This window comes from Gorilla gorilla, chromosome 8 (assembly GCF_029281585.2).
Source record: "Gorilla gorilla gorilla isolate KB3781 chromosome 8, NHGRI_mGorGor1-v2.1_pri, whole genome shotgun sequence".
NCBI classification, from domain to species: Eukaryota; Metazoa; Chordata; class Mammalia; order Primates; family Hominidae; genus Gorilla; species Gorilla gorilla.
Genome location: NC_073232.2, coordinates 64,181,949 through 64,203,723, shown reverse-complemented (window position 1 = coordinate 64,203,723; position 21,775 = coordinate 64,181,949). Strand labels below are relative to the sequence as shown.

The 21,775-nt window shown below is 34.5% G+C and overlaps 1 protein-coding gene across 3 annotated transcripts in view; it reads left to right on the top strand.

Annotated features, from left to right (window-relative positions):
• The window catches only part of PRKG1 (protein kinase cGMP-dependent 1), a 1,413,735-nt gene that overhangs the window by 580,063 nt on the left and 811,897 nt on the right, over positions 1-21,775 (top strand). For all 3 annotated transcript variants that reach the window (XM_055354062.2, XM_019034965.4, XM_019034964.4), the window contains exon 3: positions 11,125-11,238. In XM_055354062.2, coding sequence (XP_055210037.1) covers positions 11,125-11,238 — 114 coding nt within the window. The remainder of the gene's footprint in view (positions 1-11,124; positions 11,239-21,775) is intronic.

Genomic DNA, 21,775 nt, shown 5'->3' with positions numbered 1-21,775 from the left:
GGAATTATGGGAGCTTCAATTCAAGATGAGATTTGGGTGAGGACACAGCCAAACCATATCAACACACTATTCAATAAATGGTGCTGGGATAATTGTCAAGCCACATGTGGAAGAATGAAACTGGATCCTCATCTCTCACCTTATACAAAAATTAACTCAAAATATATCAAAGACTTACATCTAAGACCTGCAACCATAAACATTCTAGAAAATAACATAGGAAAAAAAACACTTTTAGATATTGGCTTAGGCAAAGAATTCATGACAAAGAACCCAAAGGCAAATGCAACAAAACCAAAAATAAATAGATGGGACCTAAAAACTAAAAAGCTTCTGCACAGCAAAAGAAATAAGCAGTATTTTTTAGACAACACAGAGTGGGAAAAAATATTCACAAACTATGCTTCTGACAAAGGACTAATATCCAGAATCTACAAGGAATTCAAACCAGCAAGTACAAAACCAAATAATCCTATCAAAAAGTGAGCTAAGGACATGAATAAACAATTCTCAAAAGAATATATACACTCTGCCAACAAACATGAAAAAATTCTCAACATCACTAATTATTAGGAAATGCAAATGTGAAAACCACAAAGAGATACCACCTTACTCCTACAAGAATGGCCACAATAAAAACAGTAAAAAATATTAAACGTTGGCATGGATGTGGTGAAAAGGCAACACTTTTACACTGCTAGCAGGAATATAAACCAGTATAACCCCTATGGAAAACAGTATGGAGATTCCTTAAAGAACTGTAAGTAGATCTACCATTCAATCCAGCATTCTCACTACTGAAGATGAAAGTAAGTCATTACATGAAAAAGACACTTGCACACACATGTTTATAGCAGCACAATGTGCATTTGCAAAAATATGGAACCAGCCAAAATGTCCATCAATCAATGAGTGGATAAAGAAAATGTAGTATACATACACTATGGGTTACTACTCAGCTGTAAAACAAAATGAAATAATGGCACTCACAGCAACCTGGATGGAGTTGGAGACCATTATTCTAAGTGAAGTAACTCAAGAATAGAAAATCAAATATGGTATGTTCTCACTTATAAGTGGGAGCTAAGCTATAAGGATGCAAAGACATAAGAATGATATAATAGACTTTGGGGACTCACTGGGGAGGGGGAAAGGCGGGAAGGAATAAGAGACTACACATTGGATGCAGTGTACGCTGCTCAGGTGATGGGTGAACCAAAATCTCAGAAATCACCACTGAAGAACTTATCCATGTAACCAAAAACCACTTGTTCACCAAAAACTATTGAAATAAGATAAAATACCAAAAATAAACAGAATTATATAACATGTGGTTCTTGTGACAGACTTCTTTCACTTAGGGTATTTTTAAGATTCATTCACGTTGTAGCACATATCAGCAGGTCATTCTTTATTATGGCTGAATACCATTCTATATTTTGTTTATTCAGTCATCAGTTGATAAAGCTCTTCTTACACATTGGTCTACCATCTTCCTTGACTGCCAAATAGAGGATTGTTCAGCAGTTTTCTCTTACCCTCAGTTTTTCCTTATTCTTGAGTCCTTATTTTGTCCTCAATGGTGCTGGAGGACAAAGGTCATCATTCTCTGTCTGGGTAGCAACTTTCAAAGCAAGTCCTCTCACCCGCAACCTGCCCCAGGCCATTTGTATAATTGCTTTTGAGAAAATAAGTTTAAAAGCATTATTTTTCATCTTATTAAGCAGATGTTTAGTATTTTTTGCAGGGTATGTGGTTATTCTTCATTTTAGTTTGTTCTTTGTTTTAAAACAATGTGCATGTAGATAAGTCCTTGTTGTACACTCTGGAGAATCCTAACCTCATAAAATGGGAAAAAATACATATATCACATCAAGCGCAGATATTTTAAACTGTCAAGAAACAATTCTCATGGTAGGAAATGTATTATACTACTGGGTGAAGTAAGTTATAGTCCAGAAATGCTTTTAATAAGTGGAGTAGGAGGTTGATACTTTGAATTATTGTTGTTTCTATTGTTCTGGATGTTACATGAAATGAAATTAAAATGTAGTCCTAAGGCTTTCACACAAGCATGCTCACAGGAGTAGTGACTAACATTTTGACTAACATTCCAACATATTCATCAATGAGTATTTACTAACCCTCTTTTTTTTTTTACAACCAGATATGGTATGAATTAAATAACTGTTCCCTCAATTAGTTTATGCTAATATTAACAGAAAGCTTCATCACACACAAAGATCTTTCACATAAATTTTATATATTAATACTGTGAAGCAGGTAGTTATTATTCCCATTGCATTGTTGTAGAAACTGAGAGCCAAAGGTTCAAAGCATCCAAGAGCAGTGAAGCCAGGATATCTGCTAAGAACTTTGTGATTTTGTTTCCTTTTGCTGCCTAAGAGCCATGACAAAGCTAAACAAATGGACTTAGAAAAAGGACATGTAATCTCTGATTGAAGCAACATCTTGTTGACAGTACAGTTGTCCCTTGAACAACACAGGATTGAGCTTCACGGGTCTACTTATATGTAGGTATTTTTCAACCAAACATGAATCGAAACTACAGAAACCCACACATAAGGAGGAATGACTGCAACATTTGAGTATTCATGGACTTTGATATACATAGGTGTCATGGAACCAATCCCCAGGTATATTGAAGAATGACTATTCACTTTCTAATGCCTTGAAATTTAGATGAAATTGGATTTAGTATTCATTTGACATCTTGTGAAATGACCCTAAGATACATGCAAACTCCTGAGTCCTTAGTTTCTCACATTAATATAATTTGCACAATTACTCCAAATCTCCTGCCTTTTAACTTTCCTCATCACTCCTTCATCATATCCTGACCCCTCTATTCTTTGACATAACTAAGCAGTAGATCTTCCCTCAAGCTTTCATCTTCCCCCAAACCCCTCACACAAGAAATTAGTATGAAACAGACTTTACTAAGAATTTGGAGAGAGGGGTAGGACATTCATTCTGGCAACAAATAATTGAATACTGTACATTAGACATCCTTTTTACCAAAAGTCTTTCAGTCTCTGAAGTATGAGACTTTCCCACTGGCTTCTTTCCCTGTAACCTCTAGCTTCTTCATTTTTCCTGTATGTTTATGACTCTGTTCTTTTTCCCTTCTAAATTTTATGAACCATGACCTAGAGGCCTGCTTATCCCCACTTAAAACTGCTTCTCAATGTATTTTATTTTTTAAAAGAAAGAAAATTTTCTCTTTAAAAACTACTCAACGTATATATTCTTTGTCTTGCTACATGTATTATCTAATTCAGTTATCATAACCCTAGGAAATAAGATACTATTATCCCAAATATGTAGTGAGGTAATCCATGCACAGAGAGTTAGATAAGTTATCTAAGTTTCCACAGTCAGTCAATGGTGGAGCCAGGATCTGAAATTCTCAAGTATGTGTGGAGAAAGGATGTTATTCTAACATCAGTAGAGTGTCTTCTTAAGCTTAGAAATTTCTGTAATTACTTCTAATTTCAGGTGACATCTGCTGTGGAAAATTATTCAGTAAAGTAGCTTTATGGCTTTATTCAATCTGCTGGCAACATGATTTAGTTAAATATGCAACCCGATGCTGCCCTTTTATCTAGGTTGTAATTTACATTTGGTGGAAGTTAATATGATAAATAGTGGAAGTCAAAGTTTTCCCTTCAAATATATTTTGTATGCTCATGGATTTTTGTTTACATCGGGACTTCTCAACTCTGGCACTACTGACACTGGGCTGAATAGTTCTTTCTTGTGGGGGCACTATCTTCTGCATTATAACTGCAGCCCTAGCCTCAACCCACTAAATGCCAGAGGACCCCCTGGTTGTGACAACCAGGAATGTTTCCAGATATTACCAAATGTACCCTTAGGGGTAAAATTGCCCCCAGTTGAGATCTGTTACATTATATTACATACTCACCCAAGCTTAATATTAAAACATAACAAAAATAAAAATCACATTAAGACTGCCCACAATTCTGATAGTGATTGTAGTACTCTTGCCATTTGCCTGCCTCTAAGCAATTACGGAAATAGCCATTCATTCTTTAGGCTAATTGAAGGTGCTCATGTATTATAGAAAAAACAATAGAGCAAGAATGTATTATACATTGCTGGAATTAAGCTTAATACACTTGACTTAATTAAGACAATTAAATTATATGTTCAGCTCTCGTTTATTTAGGGGATGATTAGTCTATTTTCCTTTATTTTTTGTGGGTGCACACTGGATCTATGGCCTGTCTTTAGCTTTCCTCATTACTGGAAATTGAAATCAGTCCACAAACCCTTATCTAGTGCTTGACATGTATTTTAAGTGCTAACATTTCAAAAGATAATGCACAGAAAGCTTATGGAATCATGATGCTGGGGAAGGATGTTGTGAAGTCCTTTCAGAATCCTGTTCATTGTCAGATAAATGGTTGACCCATCTACAATAGGTTTAGTATGTTCTCTTTTCCTTAATTATCTTCAAGGACAGAATTGCTGCAATATAAGTTTCTCATTCCAGACTTTCATTCTGATGGTTCAGATGATTCTCTATATCTAAATATTAAAATTGCTTAAATTTCAGTCTGTTTCCTCATATAAGTTTTCTTTGTGAATTTGTATGTATGCCTCATGACTTCAGAATTAGAAACAATTCGGAAGTTGAGATACCTTGATAAGTATGTTGACTCTTTTTTTGCATAAATGAGATTTTTAGTTTTGGATAGCTTATTTATGTTTTTGATTCACAACCAAGAATAACTATAATGGTTTTAGTTCATATGCAATATGTATTATAATCTGTTGTAATTTAGTATAATGAAAATTGTTTCAAGTGTATTTATAGCAGTCATGACCAGAAGGGAAATCAGATTTGCCTAATCTAAGGAGAAGCAAAGATCTTCACTCATGTAGCTTCAACCTCAACTAGACTTTTCCATCTCACATTGTTTCATTCCATTTGGATAACTAGTGCTTTTGAGCACCCTGTAAGAATTATTTCTGTGATGATATCAAAGAAAAGTGACCTCTTTGAATCAGAAGCTTGGTTCTAACTAAAATATTCTAAGAACATGATGGTCTTAGAAACTATGGATACAAAAAGGTTTAGAAAAAAAACCTAATACATATATATGCGTAATGAGAAACTACTAAGCAAGATACATAGCCAACTAGGAGCAAAACAAACTAAAATAGGGCCGTTTCTCACAGGCTTTATTCAATGTCCAAAGAATGATTTTCAAACATCCAGATTAATACTGTGAAGAGTTAACACATCATCTAGGGGGCAAGAGTTCAGATCCAGAGAGACTTTATCTATTTAGATTTGAAAGCAATCTTACACTGACAACTGATAAGGCAAGGACACACTGCTATTCCTTAATTCAAGAACAAAATTGCATCTCACAGTGGGGTCATCCTTTTCCTTCTTATAGTGGCTTAAGAAAGACATGTATAAATGACTAACAAGAAGTACAGGTTTAAGGGAGATATCTAAGTTTATAGTCTGTCCCTGGGAATTGGATGGCTTTTCCCCATAGGTAGCCCCATGGCAGCCTCATCAATTTCTACTTTCTTACTGGGTGACAGCACCCCCCGTCTAAAATGACCCTGCAAGGCAAGTCTGATATAATAGTATGCCTAATCTATTAAGAAAGCAGATCCACAGATGAACCCCATCTCCCAAAGGAAAATACATCCTTGCTGGTGACAGCACAGCTCCACTACCAGAATATTGAAAGTTCCTTTTGAATCTAGCAACTGTAGAAGCCATTATGAGAGAATATGTAATGTAAAAGCCACAAACTCCAACCTACAAAATCATGAAGGTGTAGTCAAACAGATTACAGAAGGAAGGAGATAAGAGTTCTTGTCTAGACAAGACCTTTGTTATAACACCTGATGCCCTTTAATAGTCAATCAAGTTGTCCTGAATGTTCCAACCAAGATTTCTGGAACTAAGCACAGTGATTATAATTAGGTTATTGCCAGCATTCTATTTCTGCCTGCCAGTAATAAATCTCTAAGCTGATTCTACTCATCATGAAAGTCCTTATGGCACAAAACCACAGGTTAGTGAAAAACTCATAAGGATAAACAAAGCCGGGAGGTTCTGAGTCTCCCTCTAAACTCAGTTTCTTCCGTTATTTTTAGGGCCTTATAAAAGATAAACACAGAAGTAGATATGCTATAATGGATCCCTTAATGCTTAACATCTTCCAAGGGTGGTATGTGTATAGTGGTGCCAAAAACCAGAAGACTGATTGCTTCTCAAAATGACAAGGTTTAGGATTTATGACTCAGCTCATTCCAGAGCATAAATGGGCATGTGTTACCTGAAGTAAAATTTAAAAGTGCATTCAAGTTACCATGATACATCTTTCAATTATTCATGACAATGCCAGGAGCGATAAAAGAGCTAAATAAAACTATAAATAACCCTTTAAACCTCATTTTAGCCAACTGTTTCAAATCTTCTCTCATACAAAGAACTTTAGCAATTTAGTAGAATTCAAATTAAAATGATTTGAATTTTTTTATATTTCTTCCTTATGAATATGGTGGTAAGAGGACACGATGAGAATTATACCAATCTAGTAATATATTTTTTAAAAGTAAATATAAATAGTAAAATGCACAGAAGCAGAATATATAAATTACCACATTTGGGTTATCATTTGTTCCCTTAGTAACAGACCTAATAGCCTCTAGTAACTGTTGGTCTTAGAGAAATTAATAGAAACAGTCTAGAACTTAGTAAGGTGCTTGGAAAACAACTTTCTGATACTCTTGAAAAAGGAGTCTTTGATTTGAAATCTAACATATTTGAAACTGAAACTAAACTGAAGTATTAAAACAATCATGAATAAATGCTAATGAATGTCTTCTGTTTTTTTTTAAAGAAATAGATATCACATTAATCAATGAAGACCATCAGTAAACTCATCAAAATGCATTTCTAAAGTTAGTAGCAAACTATAATATATAAAAACCTCCAAACTGAGCTGTTTCTAAATTTGGTATGTCTCTGGCAAAAGCATGCTGTATATTCAGCCTACCTGCATTTTCCCTATTTGTTTTACCCTCTTTGCCACCTAAATAATAACATATAAGTTCATCTACTTTCTATGCAAATGGAGTCTGTAAAACACATCTCAGAGGTAGCCACAGAATGAAAAAGAAGAAAAAAAGACACAACTCCTTAAGGGAGTATAAAACTAAAGGAATGGCCTCATGACTACCTTAATACTTTAAAGGAAGAAAGGAAGTTGATTAGGTGAGATTAGGGGTCACTGGGTATACGCAGAAAGCTTTTATTATTCTTAGCTTTCTTTGGTGAACCACACATTTATACTTGGAAATCATTTGTAAATGTGTAATCACTTCTAATTTTGCTACAAGACGGGTGAGTGGCCTAGTAAATTAGCTTAACCAATTTCACATATCAGACCAGTAACTCACTAGACTCTTAGAAAATTGGGATACTTCTAAATGTCTCTGAAAAAGCCCTCATTAAAGTATCCAGTGTGTCCTGCCTCCTTGAATTAGCCATTCCTCATTCACATAACAGGTGTGAGAAAGGATACCAAATTATGACTCCGGGTAACAAAGTACAGACACTGTGTTTTGTTTATCATTTATGTCTTTCTGTTTACTTAAAAAATGCAGTGCTTTTTGGACGGGGTGCGATGGCTCACGCCTGTAATCCCAACACTTTGGGAGGCCAAGGTGGGCGGATCACGAGATCAGGAGATCGAGACCGTCTTGGCCAACATGGTGAAAACCCATCTCTACTAAAATACAAAAAGAAAAAAAAAAATTGCCTGGCATGGTGGCATGTGCCTGTAATCCCAGCTACTTGGGAGGCTGGGAGGCTGAAGCAGGGGAATTGCTTGAACCTGGGAGGCAGAGTTTGCAGTGAGCCAATATCACACCACTGCTCTCCAGCCTGGCTGAGCGAGACTCCATCTCAAAAAAAAAAGCAGTGCTTTTTGGATCATTCTCATCTATCATATGACATCACATCCCTTACTTTTTTGACTGTTGTGAGTATATTGAATTTCCAGTGTTTAACTTAGCCTGGAAAAGATGTTTTATGTCAAAACTGCTATTTCTCAAATACAATCTGGCTAAGTGATTTTTAGCCTACTCCAATTAATGTGAAATACAACCTTTTGTTATGAGCACTGATTATTCATATATACAAATAATTTATATACATATATGTATAATTTGTACCTACCTTATCAAAAAAATAAGTTAAACATGAGAAAATCAGGCAAATATAAGATAAGATCAGGAAAATAAGTTTGAACCAGAAGTGAGCTTGTGCACAAATTTTAAACTTTGGAGACTTACACAATTCTGGCTGTAATGCCATATGAAAATAGGAAACATAATTCGTTAGAAAATTAATTGTCAGTAAATTGAAACACATCAGTGTTATATGAGCATGGCTTTTCAGGAAAGAAGTGGCAGTACAACTGAGTATGGTGGTCGTGGCAGTGAAGGGATATTCACTCTTTCCTATGGGGTGAATATCTTATCTTTACAAATTAGTTCTGATGTAATGGGTCCATAGATTTCCTTTAAGAAACCACTGAGCTAAAACAAGAGTCCTGATGTTCCTCCTTCTTTAAAAAAAAACTCCAAAACTGTCTGGTAGAATTCTTAGTAGTGGTTTTACTCTCGTGGCCCATAGGTTTCTTTCTACTGAAAATGTTTAATTATTAAACCCAAAGAGTCAGAGAAACAGACTTGTACAAATCATTTATTTATGAAAGTTCTTTAGGCATTATTCCTTTTGCTTTTAGATCTATTAGTATAATTGACACTAGATCTATAGGTCAAGAAAATTTTACAAAGCATTGGAAAATTGTTACATATTATTCTTTGGAGTCTCTACCACTAGGCTGTGAGGGCTGAAGAAACATTACATCAAATGTTGGCCAGACATAGACAAATGGAGAAAAGTACAAAGCCACTGCATTAATCTAGGAAGATTGGTATGATTTTCTGAGCTTCTATTTTCTTCTTTGGATGTGATCTAAAAGGTTCTCTCCTCAACCCCCCATAGAGAGGGAATCTGAAAACAAATTCTTTCTCCACTGGGCGAGGGGAAATTAAAAACTTGTATTACCCTATATTGTTCTTGGTTAGTTTCTGTAGTAGATGATGGAATATTATGCTTCAATGTCATCTAATAAATCATACCTCCATATAAATTATAAGAAAATTATGCCAGTGATAAGAGCAAGCATTTATTAAGAATTTGCTATGTGCAGGGCACTGTGTTAAGAATTTTACCTGCTTTATCTCACTTAATTTTGACAGTCATCCAATGAAATAGGTGCTTTTATTGTATCTATTTCACTGAGGCAAAGAGAAGTTAAGCAATTTGCCCAAGGTCATAAGGCCAGTAAGGAACAGAAAAGAGAACCAGAACTAAACTTTTGGTCTATCTTTAGATGATTTATAAATTTTTTAACCTCTGTGTGATATTCTGTCCTGTCTCTCATTCTTGAGTGGTAGATGAAATTTTTAGGGGCATAGGTTTGCCGCTGAAAAAAAAGGAGGGAAAATGCCATGGGAACTATCTGAAGCTTATGAAAAGATGAATTTACCGGACTGATTTTGATGGGGAAGAATTTTCTTTCCTACAGTCAAGAAGTGAACCACGAGAAAGCTAGAATATTTGGCCGTACCTGTGTAAGAAAGTCTTTTTAAACCTTTTGAGTTGTTGAATTTGTTCATTCCTGACTAATTTCTTTACATACAGAGGGGCATGCATACACCAGTCAAAAATAATGAGGAGATTTTTATGGACTTTTATTCTAATTACTGCAGAATTCTCTCTTCACTGATACCATTTATGTGAAGTGGTTTTCAGGGTAGGATAATGTCCTCTGAAGGGTGAATCATGTACCACTAGTATATGGATTAAACTTAAAATTTAAAATATATATATTTAAGATTTTATCTCCATAGTATTTGAAAATAATTAATCAGCACATTAAACCTCAGTTGTTACAAAGATTATTGCCTAGATAAAACCAGGTTGGTTTTAAAAGGGAAGGAGTGAATTTAATGTCAATACTCTAAAAGGTTAAATATTACAGGTAGCACACAAATAAAGGAACAATTATGAAATCAAAGTATAAAGGCCTGAAGTTTGGCAAACACTGGAGGAACATAGTTCCTTTCAAACACAAGCTAACTCTCTTGCCAGGCATTAAGCTTCTCTTCTGTAGACCGTGGATAAATAACTTGGAGAAAAATAGAAGAGGAGAAGTCAGTCAAGAATGGACTGTGTTGCCTTTTTATTTCTATCTTGATTGTGTTAGGCGATGAAATTCTTAGTCTACATAGGTATGACTTTCAAAAATATGTATTTTTTTCATTTCTCTCATGAATAGCATTGGTTTTACTTGCAGGTAACAATATATACCCAGTATGTGGTGTTGCCTTAGCTTTTACTTCCTTTAGCATTTCATTTTCCAAGTCCTTTATCAAACATAAACTGTCATAACACAGCTTTCTTTTCCCTCAACCCTTGTAGTTTGTTTTTTCCTACAGTTAATGTTGCAGAGCTAGGAAGCAGATAAGACAGTCTTGACCAAGTCAGGCAAGATGTTTTAAATAAAAAGATACCACGAGCAGAATTAAATAATGGCAAAGGGTCAAAGTAATTCCCCTCTTCATAATAGCTGCCTTACTAATGAGAATTTTCAAGTATGAAGTGTGCTGTAGAAAATGTACCACTTACTCAAGTTTTCTTTCAGATTCAAAATTACGTTAAAATTGGAATTACTGTGGTTTACTAATAACAGATTTGGAATAATATTATGTTTGCCTGTTTGTCTCTATATTTTCTTGTTGTTTCTTTGGATCTCATATCAAATCTTTTCAGTAGTAAATTTAAGAAAATATGTACTTTTCTTAACTTCCATATTTTGTTTTATTTCTTGTGTTGCCTCGTGGTGACTTTGTTTTAATTGGTAACTGCATTTTTACAAATGAGCCTAACACTCCTCTTCACATTAAAAATGCAACAAATGAAGCATGAGAAAGAATTTATACAACATGTTTTTCCTTCCTCCTTTTTAGATGGTAAGGTTGAAGTTACAAAAGAAGGTGTGAAGTTGTGTACCATGGGTCCAGGAAAAGTGTTTGGGGAATTGGCTATTCTTTACAACTGTACCCGGACAGCGACCGTCAAGAGTAAGACTATTTTCATATTTTTAAAATATTTTCAATGTCTTTTCCCTAGGCCTTTGAGATGTTGTTTAAAATGCCCATTCATTTAATCTTTATACTTTTATTTCTTTGTATTTTAATTTTTGCCCTGCAATATAGCTGATGTATTTGTTTTCCTACTAAAAGTGATTGTTAACAATCAGTTTTGTATAATTACATTTTCTTGCTGACTTCTGAAAATTATCCTTTAATCAATAACTTCTCATAATTAGGATTTTTTAAATGATATAATTTTATACATTTGAATCAAATAAGAGCAAGTCCTTTTCTCTCTTTATAGTCTCAGGATCATATTTAAGAAATTTTTACATGTCTGTCTATTTTGGATTATATTCTTCACATAAATTCCACTTGTTTACTCAGTGGTTTAGAAAAATTAAGAGAAGAAATGTCCTTCATCTCATTCAAACATCATTGAGTAAGATATCTCCTGAATTCTAAAACTGCATCTGAGTATATTTTTGCCTTCAGCTGCTCATCAAGCTGTATATTATAGCATTTTTCTTTTCTACTGATTGAGCTTATTTTAAATCAGGGCAATAAAGCAGCTTGTTTCCCTAATTTTACATGTATGTGTATATATGATTTCTCTAGCAACTTTTATTGCTTGGCAGAAGCAGCTGCAATAATTAGAAGGAAAAAGATTTTTTTTAAAAAAATCTGCTTCCTGAATAAGTATATAATGACTGTATAACAAACAGAGCTGAATTCAAAAGTCAACAATGTAAGGTTCATTGCATCTTTAGGCAAACGTGTGTATTTCATGTTTGAAAAGTCTTTCTGACACATTTTCCTGTGGTTGATTTCAGTCACAGATTACTTTGATTAGGTTTTGTCATTTAAAAAAAATGCTATTGGCAAAATGACAAGTACATTGTGAATTTCAGTTAGTTTTATCTGGATCTCATTGACTACTTTTTGTATTAGTTTTTTCCTTCAGAAGTACAGCATATAACTGAAAATACAACAATGAAATTGGATTTAAAAAACATAAGAATGCATGGTCAACTGGAGTCCCAGAAATTGTCTTACACATCTTATTAGTGAATCACCTTTTTATTCATTGGGTTCACTGTAACACCAATTGCAAATGGGCCCCTTTTAGGATGAGTCTTCCTTGGCATTTGATTCTTGATCTCTGAAAGCATAGGACTCTTTTGATTGATAGATGCTGCCATGTTTTTATTTCAAGTGATCATTCAATTACATAGCTCAAAGAATGAGACTCAGTGAACCATAATAGAATCTGCCACAACTTTTAACTTACTTAAAAAGAACCTTACCTATAGAAAGAATAGTCATGGCTCCATTAAGTGAAACAATTTTTACAATCATGCTTCATTTTCATGAGAAATATATTCCTTTTAAGATAAAAAAGACCAGAATAGCATATTTTGATGATATCTCAGTATTATAAGTATTTTTTTGTTTTGAAGTATTTAAAATTTTTAAATATTTCAGGCTCGTACACTGCTTGATACTTTAATCTAATTGAAACTACAAAATTTCCAAAAGCCAACAGTTGGTAATAACATGGTAGCTAATCTTATGAAACATGGAATTTTTATTAAAGAAATATTTTAAATAGTTTATTTACATGAATTTTACAGCAAGGATTTTTAATAAAATGATTTGTTTGCTTCATAAACATCAGTTTTCTTATTAGAGTTCTATATAATGATGTTCGTCTGCACTAACATCTATTGTACTCTGATTTGGCAAATTTAAATAGACAGTATGAATCTAATTCAACAAGAAGAAACTAGATGTTGAATGCAAATTATAAGCCTAACTCTTTTGGGGTCAGAACATCCATCTTCAAAGAAAATGAGTAATGGGACATGTTCTTCTTTAACACAGACTCAGAGAAAGCTCAAGAATGCATCCATGCATGTGTGTGTGTTTGTTTCTTCACAGTGCCTACTTAAGATATAAAGGTTGTGTTGACAAAAGAGCCTACAGTTGGTGATTTGCAAATATGTATCTGCATTTATAGGTACACAGGCTTTGTGCATGAATCAGAAACAATATCTGTGCGCAACTGTTTCTTCCAAATGTTTCATAAGCACTATGAAGTATGAATAATGTTTGTTTATTGTTTCAGGACGTTTTTGTCCTGCCACCTCTGCTATCTAGGGAGATTGTACTTGTGACTGTAGGCCTCAAGCACCATTTTTTTCTATATATTTAAATTAAACCTTCAGGCTGGATATGTTATGATTCTAATTAGATCACAATGTGGATCACATTTTACAAAATGACTACGTAATAAAACTCCCAATGCTGTCTTATTCTTTACATGTGATAAAAACATGTCTTCAAATTTATTTGGTTTTTAAGGTTCATTTATTTCTTAGTATTCAAGATTATATCAACTTGTCCATATTTTCCTGTCATCATGTCATTTGGAGTATCAAATGACAAGAGTATTGACCATTTGGAGTATCATTCAAAATGGATTCATCCACTTGGGCGTAATAGTCTAATTCTGAGGGGAATATTTTTCTACACAATAGCTGACCTATCCATGCTTCTTCTTTCTTACATACCTTGGCTTTTGACCTCCTTAACCCTAACATCACCCACTTTCCTTCATGATTGAAAACGTTGATGATCCTTTCTCTTTTCTATTTTCCTTGATTAGCCTGAAAGTTATCTGGCATCTTAATGCATTTTTATTTTCACAGTGGTAACTAAATCCTAGGTAGCATTCAATAGTTTTTCAATGTACATTACTTGTTTCCTGTTTAGGAGAGCAGTTTTTACAATTGTATCAGGCTGTGAATGAATACATTTCAGTGACTTCACCAGCTAATGAATATGATCAGAACACCTGTGGATTTTTTCTAAGCTTAGGTTATCAAGAAGTAGTTTTCTTACTAAAGCTCTAGATTGACATATGCTATAAAATATGATTATGAGCTTGTTCATAGTGATCCAACAGAAGGAAGCACCATGGTAGCTTAAAGCAAGCTCTTTGGTTTTCATCTGGGAAAAAATAAATTGGCATTCTTCTGAAAATAAATAACATTTATTTTCAGTGGTTACCATGATAGCACTAGGAGGAAGATCTGATAGCATCAGGAATAATATTTTTAAAAAAATCAAAACCACAGCGATATAGAAAGAAAAAAATCCTGGTATGATTCAGATCTATATTCATAGTCTGCTCCTGTCTTATAAAATAACTATTGATTTTTCCCTGAGGAATGAAGAAATAAAAATATATAAAATTAGCATTATATTGGAAACAAAAATTTAACAAGTCTTGAGTTTGTTCATGGCTTAAATAGCCTCAAATTTTCTTTATTAACTGTGATCTGAAAATGACCACTTTGTATCTTTCCAATCACAAACATTCCCAATGGCATGGGGATGGGGAAAGAATCGCTTGTTATAGTTGGTTTCCACAGTACCAATTAATGTTTTCAGTATTGTTTGATTTTTTTAAATATTTTATCTAAATATTTTGAAATTGTATAGTGAAAGGAGTTTTACTATCCATTTTCAACCCCACAGGGGCAAGAATGTCTCACATGTTGTTTGAATACCCCTTACTTACTCAGTCCCCACACCTGGAAGCAGATCATTATCACGTTTTCCTAAAGTGTCACTCCCGGGTGTGATTTCACTTTTACTACCCTCACAGCTATAGCAATATCAATTTGCACTTACCCTGGGCCTTGCTTCTGTGCCCAAAGTTCTTCAAAATAACAAAAATGGAGAAGTTGAAGTTACTGGAAACTTAAAAGGAAAAGGTGTTTCATTTACAATGAGAGGGATTCAGTGACACATGTTGAACTCAGAGTATTTTTGCCTGTAAACATTAAATTGAAGCCCTACTTCTCTTACTTTGAGTTTCAGCTCTCAGTGCCTCCAGACCTTTGGTCATGTACTATTCAAATGGTCTCATTCAACTAAACTCCAATGAAACCCAATAAAAAGCACTTTTCAGGAAAACATCTTGGTGCCTGGTCAATATAATCACCACAGAAAGTTATCTACAAAGAACGTCTATGGTGGGTGTGGTAGATATTTTATGACATTACTTGGGCAAAATATCTGACGAATTATTTCTCCTTAAATTGTTAATAACAAGTATTTAATTTTTTTCTTTATTAAAATACTTCATTATTAATGCCAAAGAGCCTAAAAAGCCTACAAGAAATCTGACAAATTGATGACTTTAATAATATTGGGTAAAAAACTATTTTTCTGCCTTGGTTTGAATCTTTTTAAATTTACATACTTAAACTTTCCTAGGATATTAGTAAAGGGGAAGTTGACTAATTAAGGTATTTTACTAAGTGTCATAGATGTTTTAAGAACAAAGTTTAAAGGTCTGGAGTTTTGTGTTTATTTTTGTTTTTAAAATAAATTTGAGTCTATGTAGTGAAATGGCTTTACATTCCCTTGCAGCTGTTTTAAGCATTACATTATTCAAACTGTATCAGAAAAATCTGCTGACTGTCGAAAACCTAAATGATGAATGAGAATTAAATAATAGGAGATTCGATTGAATTTTTTGCTGTAAATACTTTTACATGCTATAAAAATAATGCCTATACCTAATACATATGCTCTATATCTCATTCATCCACACTGTGCTTTTTATTGGTAAAGGAACAAAAGACAAGAATGCCAATTTTTACTGTTAATGAAAAGGAGTCATTGATGAAGTTCTTATAATAGCTGCAAACCTGGGAAATTTCTTAACATGCCTAAACCAAGAAGTAAGCAATCAGATACTTTTTTAGAAAATATCATTGTAGAGCACCATGAAGTATTAGATTTATAATAAAGACACATCCACATGTGAAAATGAAGCAACACTGTCCATCAGCACAAACAATTGCTAGAATACCGTTATTCCTGGGTTTTCATGAGCACAAGTACCCAGGTACTGTCATGCTTGCTGTGCTATAGCAAAAGAACAGAAGAGATAACTGGGCTAATGAGACAGTCTCTGTTCTGCCTTTGAGAGGTAAGTTGAAGAGAGGCATGTTTGTTTTCTCCCAGTTTAATACATGATTTTTACCAAGAATCCTGAAAGAAGGGGAGAAGACACAAATTAAGTTTGGGCCAATGATGAGTGGAAACATGACCCTGGTTGTGGAAGGGATAGTTAAGTGACTTCCCACAAATGTTATCATCGCAGACAATGAAGCAAACATAGTATATTTTGGCAGCATCTTGGGGAAGTTGTTACACTTGTGTAGTGAGTTAATTAGACAATATTCTTCTTAGTAAAATTTTCATTGCATTTGTCTATTAAAGAATATTGTGAAATTAGTAACATAAATCCAATTATGTAATCCCTGAGAAATAAATTTCTTTAATAAAGGAATCAATTCACTAGGTATCAATGATGCTACATAACAGACTAACATGAACAAATGTACATACAAAAGCCATGTTTTAATCTCATTTTTTTTTGTTGTTTAAGTAGACTAAAAATGAATTTCGGAGAAGAGGCAAACTATTATTGAACTATATTTTTTTCTACAGGTTGAGAAGATTTTTTTCCTTAGGCTTGAGGGAAACTGTTACAATCAAAGTGTATTTATAATTTATATATAACTACTTTCCCAAAAATTCATGTCCAATTTCTATATTGACCAGGCCTGGTAGATAGTCAAACATTAGCGGTGCTTCTGAGGCAAAAGCTACCTCCCATAGTCAAAGAAAGGCAATAAACTTAATTCCTTCTGAAGGCTTGATAAATTATTCTCCCTCTCCTTTTAATTACTAAAACATTGAATACTTTGAATATTCTCTATTTCTAAAGAAGAGTCAGACTTTAGCTGATAGAGTGTTATGTTTTAAAGATCACAGGTAATTTATGAGGAAATCTAAACAATAGGCAAGAAACACTGATTTTTTTTTTAGCTGTTTTTGTTAGTTAATCCTGCAGAAGCAGCAGTTTTCCCACAAAAATCTGCACCATAAGAAGCTCCCATACATGTAAAGCTTGAGTCAGTTTTTGGTGTAATGAATCTTCATTCATTCGTTTAACAATTTGCTTAGAGGCATTTTTAGTATTTATTCAACTGATTTGAGGAATAAAAAGTAAACTAGTAACATAGGCCAATACTGTATTTTCTGTAATCATTTTTCTTAAAGGAAACCTTCCTGCCTATAGGTCAGGGTCAGGATGAATTCCTAATGAATGTTTCCACAGTAACAATAAGTAATAAAAGCAGATAACATTTGAAGACCATGAACAACACATGAGGCTCAGAGCTTTAGGGATGGGTGGTGTTGTTACCCCCATTTTATTGCAAAAGCAACTAAGACCTAAAGCAGTTAAGCAACTAGGCCCATGTTCATAACTAGTGAGAAGGAGGACCATAAGTCTGACACTACTTTGCTATATTGCTCTACTATCACAAGCTTTTAAATTTTGTCTGCAATGTTTCATTTTGCTTTTAAGCACCAGTGTATCTGTAAGACTACTTCTATTGGTCTGAGGACTCCGCTTTCACAAAAACTTATGCAGCATGTTATGGTTTCAAAAATTTTTAAATATTAGTACATGGACCCATGTTAAGTACATCTGTTATAAAAAGATGAATTATGTAACATAATGATGAGAAGGTCATAAGTTTAACGCCTTAGAGACATACAATGGGCAATCAGAACCTATTGCAGGATCTACTTTTTGTAATGCATTGAAACCCTTATGGATGTTTCATGAGATGAAACTTCATGGTTCAGTGTTTGAGACACTACTAAGTAGCTACATTTTTTTACATAAAATATGTTAGTTAATAAATTTCTTCAAAGGAGGAATTAGGAAAATTTAAACAGCAGCTAAAGACAATGAATGAAGACTGGGAAAAAATTATTATGTTTTGTTATATAACAAAATAAAAGGATAAGGTGAGTCATGACAAGTGTGTTTGCCTTCATTTTCCCCTTCAATTTCCTCTGACTACTGAGGAAATGTAACCTTAGCACTTCGTTGGTGAATCTGAAAAGCCTGCTCTGCTTATGAGATGTTCTTTGTTGACTAAATTTCTAAGTCATCATGATAATAATGCTTTATAATTTACAAACTGTCATCCCATGCAGTCATCCCATGCATTATGTAATGTAATCTTCAAAATACCTCAATCTAGTAGATGAAAGAGGTTGTCCCTGATTTTCCAGTTGAGAAAATGCAGGCCAGGATCATGAAGTGCATTAGTGTAGTTCATTAACAGAGTCTCTGATGCAAATTTAGGTAGCAGTAATTTAAAGCCCTTGCTATAAGCACCTCTCCTTTACTCCTTCTGCTCCCTACCCCTATGTGTAGACTCCTGAATAAGGCTCTTAATATGCCTACTACCCATACCTAATGTATGAACTCTTGGTAAGGGAACTTCAAATGTTTACTCCAATGTCTCTCAAAGTGTGGTCCCTGGAACAGCAGCATCAGCATCACCTAGGCCCTCATTAGAAATGCAAAATCTGTGGCCCCTGCTCTACTGAAAGGAAATTTTGGTGGTGGGTCACAGCTATCCGTGTGTAACAAGGCCTTCCAGGTAATGCCCCTATAGTTTGAGGACGGAACTATACCCTATAGCTGCCCAGTTAGTGTTAACCTACACATACGCATACTATCATGTTCATCAAATTGTCTATATTGAGGAATTTAAAAGAACATTACAGACACTATAATAAGTAGTCAGTGTTATTATTGGCATCATTGCAGCTTTATTTTTGTTTTGTTGCTGTTGAGCAGAGATATTTAAGGAAAGTTGCATTTTTCTTTTAAGGAGTAAAACACAGCCTTAGTAAAGAGTACCAGCTTTCTACATATTATTAATATATTCTTTTGAAGAATAGTGAGAAGTAAAATTAAAAGAAGAACAGATTGAGAGGGAGGGAAAAATTAAAAAATCATGGACTGTCGAGCCATGTTGTTAACAAAAATCACTTTTAGATTTATTAAACTTGATGGCTAGGATGTTGGTAGAAAAACAGAACAAAGAAAAAGTTTCGTTTGATTTTTTGTTGTTCCTTTTCCTGGTCATGAGTGTAGTTTGGATTAAGTGTAAACAAAGGTGAATGGACATTTTTAAGAAAACAACTGAGTTGATAATGTCTTCATACATTACAACATCAAAATACATTTCTCACTAATGTATTAAGTTCAACCTTTTGTACTTATAGTGGAAAGGTCTTTGGTACTTTCCATAGGTGGCCATTGACTTAATTCATAGTGTGATCCAGGTAGTCTTAGGTGGGTTGCATAACTCTTTGCTTTCAATAGTTAGAAGATGAAAAGACATCCATATATCACAGTCATTGAGAAAGAAATGGGAAGTTCCTTGGAATTGAGACCTGTAGAGATCTGAGGCCTACAGTATTGAAGGATACAGGCAAGGACGTGAGCCAGTCAATATTTGCAGGAGTCCTGAAGAATTGAGTTTTCACTGTGAAGGTGACAATAGATCCTAGAGAATAAATATTGACTTCTCAGAAGGCAGGTAAAAAAAAGATTCAAGAAGCAATCTGGGGTAGCTGAACATTTTCCTTTAAAGCTAAGTATTCTTTACTGTTTCTTTTCTCTAAAGGAGAAACAGTCTGCCTCATTGATAAATACTCATGTTATACCCTCATAATTCCTTCCACTTCCAGAAGAGCAATACTTTATTGACCTGAAAGTATGGTTGTCTATAACCTTCTGAGTGGGATCAAACAGCATTGTTTAAATTATCTTCCTAAGTGGATTATTTGTTGTTGTTGTTGTTGTTGCTTTATTTCTAAAGTAAAATTTCATAGAGTACTTCTGTTTATGAAGCTTATAAGAACAGACTTTTCTGGTTACAGAATAGGGGAACAGCCTCCAGGAGCTCCATTCAGTTGCCCTAAATTCCCTTGCTATTCATTCGCTCTCATTCCTTCCCCTGGATTAAGTGCTTATCTGGAATTTTTGAGTTCAGGTCAGGTAAAATAATTTGAAGACCACTTTTCTAGTTGAATCCAGGGTTACTCTGAGTACCTAAGTAATGATAATTCTTTATCAGCTGTATAGTATGTACATACCGCTTGGCTATGTGTAGAATCTCTAACCTTTACAATAGTCCTGCACTTTAGGGATCGATACTGCAATTGCATAGGTGAGGCAACTGAGTTTTAAGGAGCTTAAGAAACTTCCTTAAGGTCACACACCTGGATTTCTAAACTATATCTCTCTCCTTGACAGTCACCAGCAAAACATTGAACTACATCATCTCAAATGTTGTTTTTGGCAGTTGATATATGAAAATTGAATTTTAGATCTGCACTGTCATTTATCAAGAATTTCTAAGACTCATACCAAATTCATGTGAGATACTGCCGAACTCTCTGGGGAGCATCACTGAGAAAGGGGGCATAGCCCTACAATTAAGATATTTATAATCTAGTTGGAAAGAAAGGAAAGACAGAAAGATTACAAGGAATTCTTGGCAAACTAGATCTAGATAAATAGAGGAATGTGGAAGGAGAGAAAAATTATTCTTGACTCGCATGGACGGGTTTAGTGGAGGAGATAGAAACTGACCTGTGCCAAAATTAAAGAGAAGAATAGTTCCGAGCATTTGTGTCCAGAAGCATATTGCTTGGGTTCTCATCCTTTGCCATTTACTAGCTGTGTGTCCCTGGGAAAACAATTTAATGTTCCTGGGCCTCAGTTCTCTTGCCTTCAAAATTGTAAGGACCCACCTTATGACTGTGGCAAGGATTAAAGAAGGGAATGCCTGTGATGTGCTTAGTGCGGAAACGAACATAATGGAGTCAGTAAACACTTACTGTTCTGTAAAAGTTGTTATCCTCACAGTTGATGCTATGAAAGCAAGAAATAATCTGGAAGGGAGTTGGAACTTTCGTCATTTGCAGAACCTGAGGAACTAAGAGCACAATTTGAAACCCATAGATACAGAAGTATAAGAAAGAAGGGCCACGATCCAGAGACTGGAGGCCCTGGCAGGATCCCAGACCCTAATTTTTTCATCACAGCCCTTACTTGGGGAAGTTGGTTCATATGCATGCTTTGAATTAACTTGTACAAGAGGCACTGATGTCAAAACCAAACTACAGGTAAGGATATAGGGGCAGAGATTGAATGACACAGGCTGGGCATTGAATTCAGTGCTTCTGTTTGGAGGTATGACTTTGGTCTGTGAAGAGGTAAAGGGTATTCGTCTGTGTTGTCCCATAGTCCTGTTGCCATCACTTCTCTCCTGGCCAGATTTCTTATGACTTCATGACAAGTGTTTGTGTATTTTGAGTCTGTGTGTACACAGACCTGAGGAGGCACCAAGTATATCAAGGCTTTGGACAAATTACGAATAGATGGCTATTGAGCATGCCTTTAAAACAGTAACTATTTAAAAAAGTACTATTTCAGACAAATGACAAAAGTAGATTGTATCTTAAGATGCAGCCTGGAAATTCAAGACTTGTGGTGTTCAATTTATCTGTCTTCTTTAATTGCTTTAAGGAAGAATCTGAATCTATAATCACCATGTTC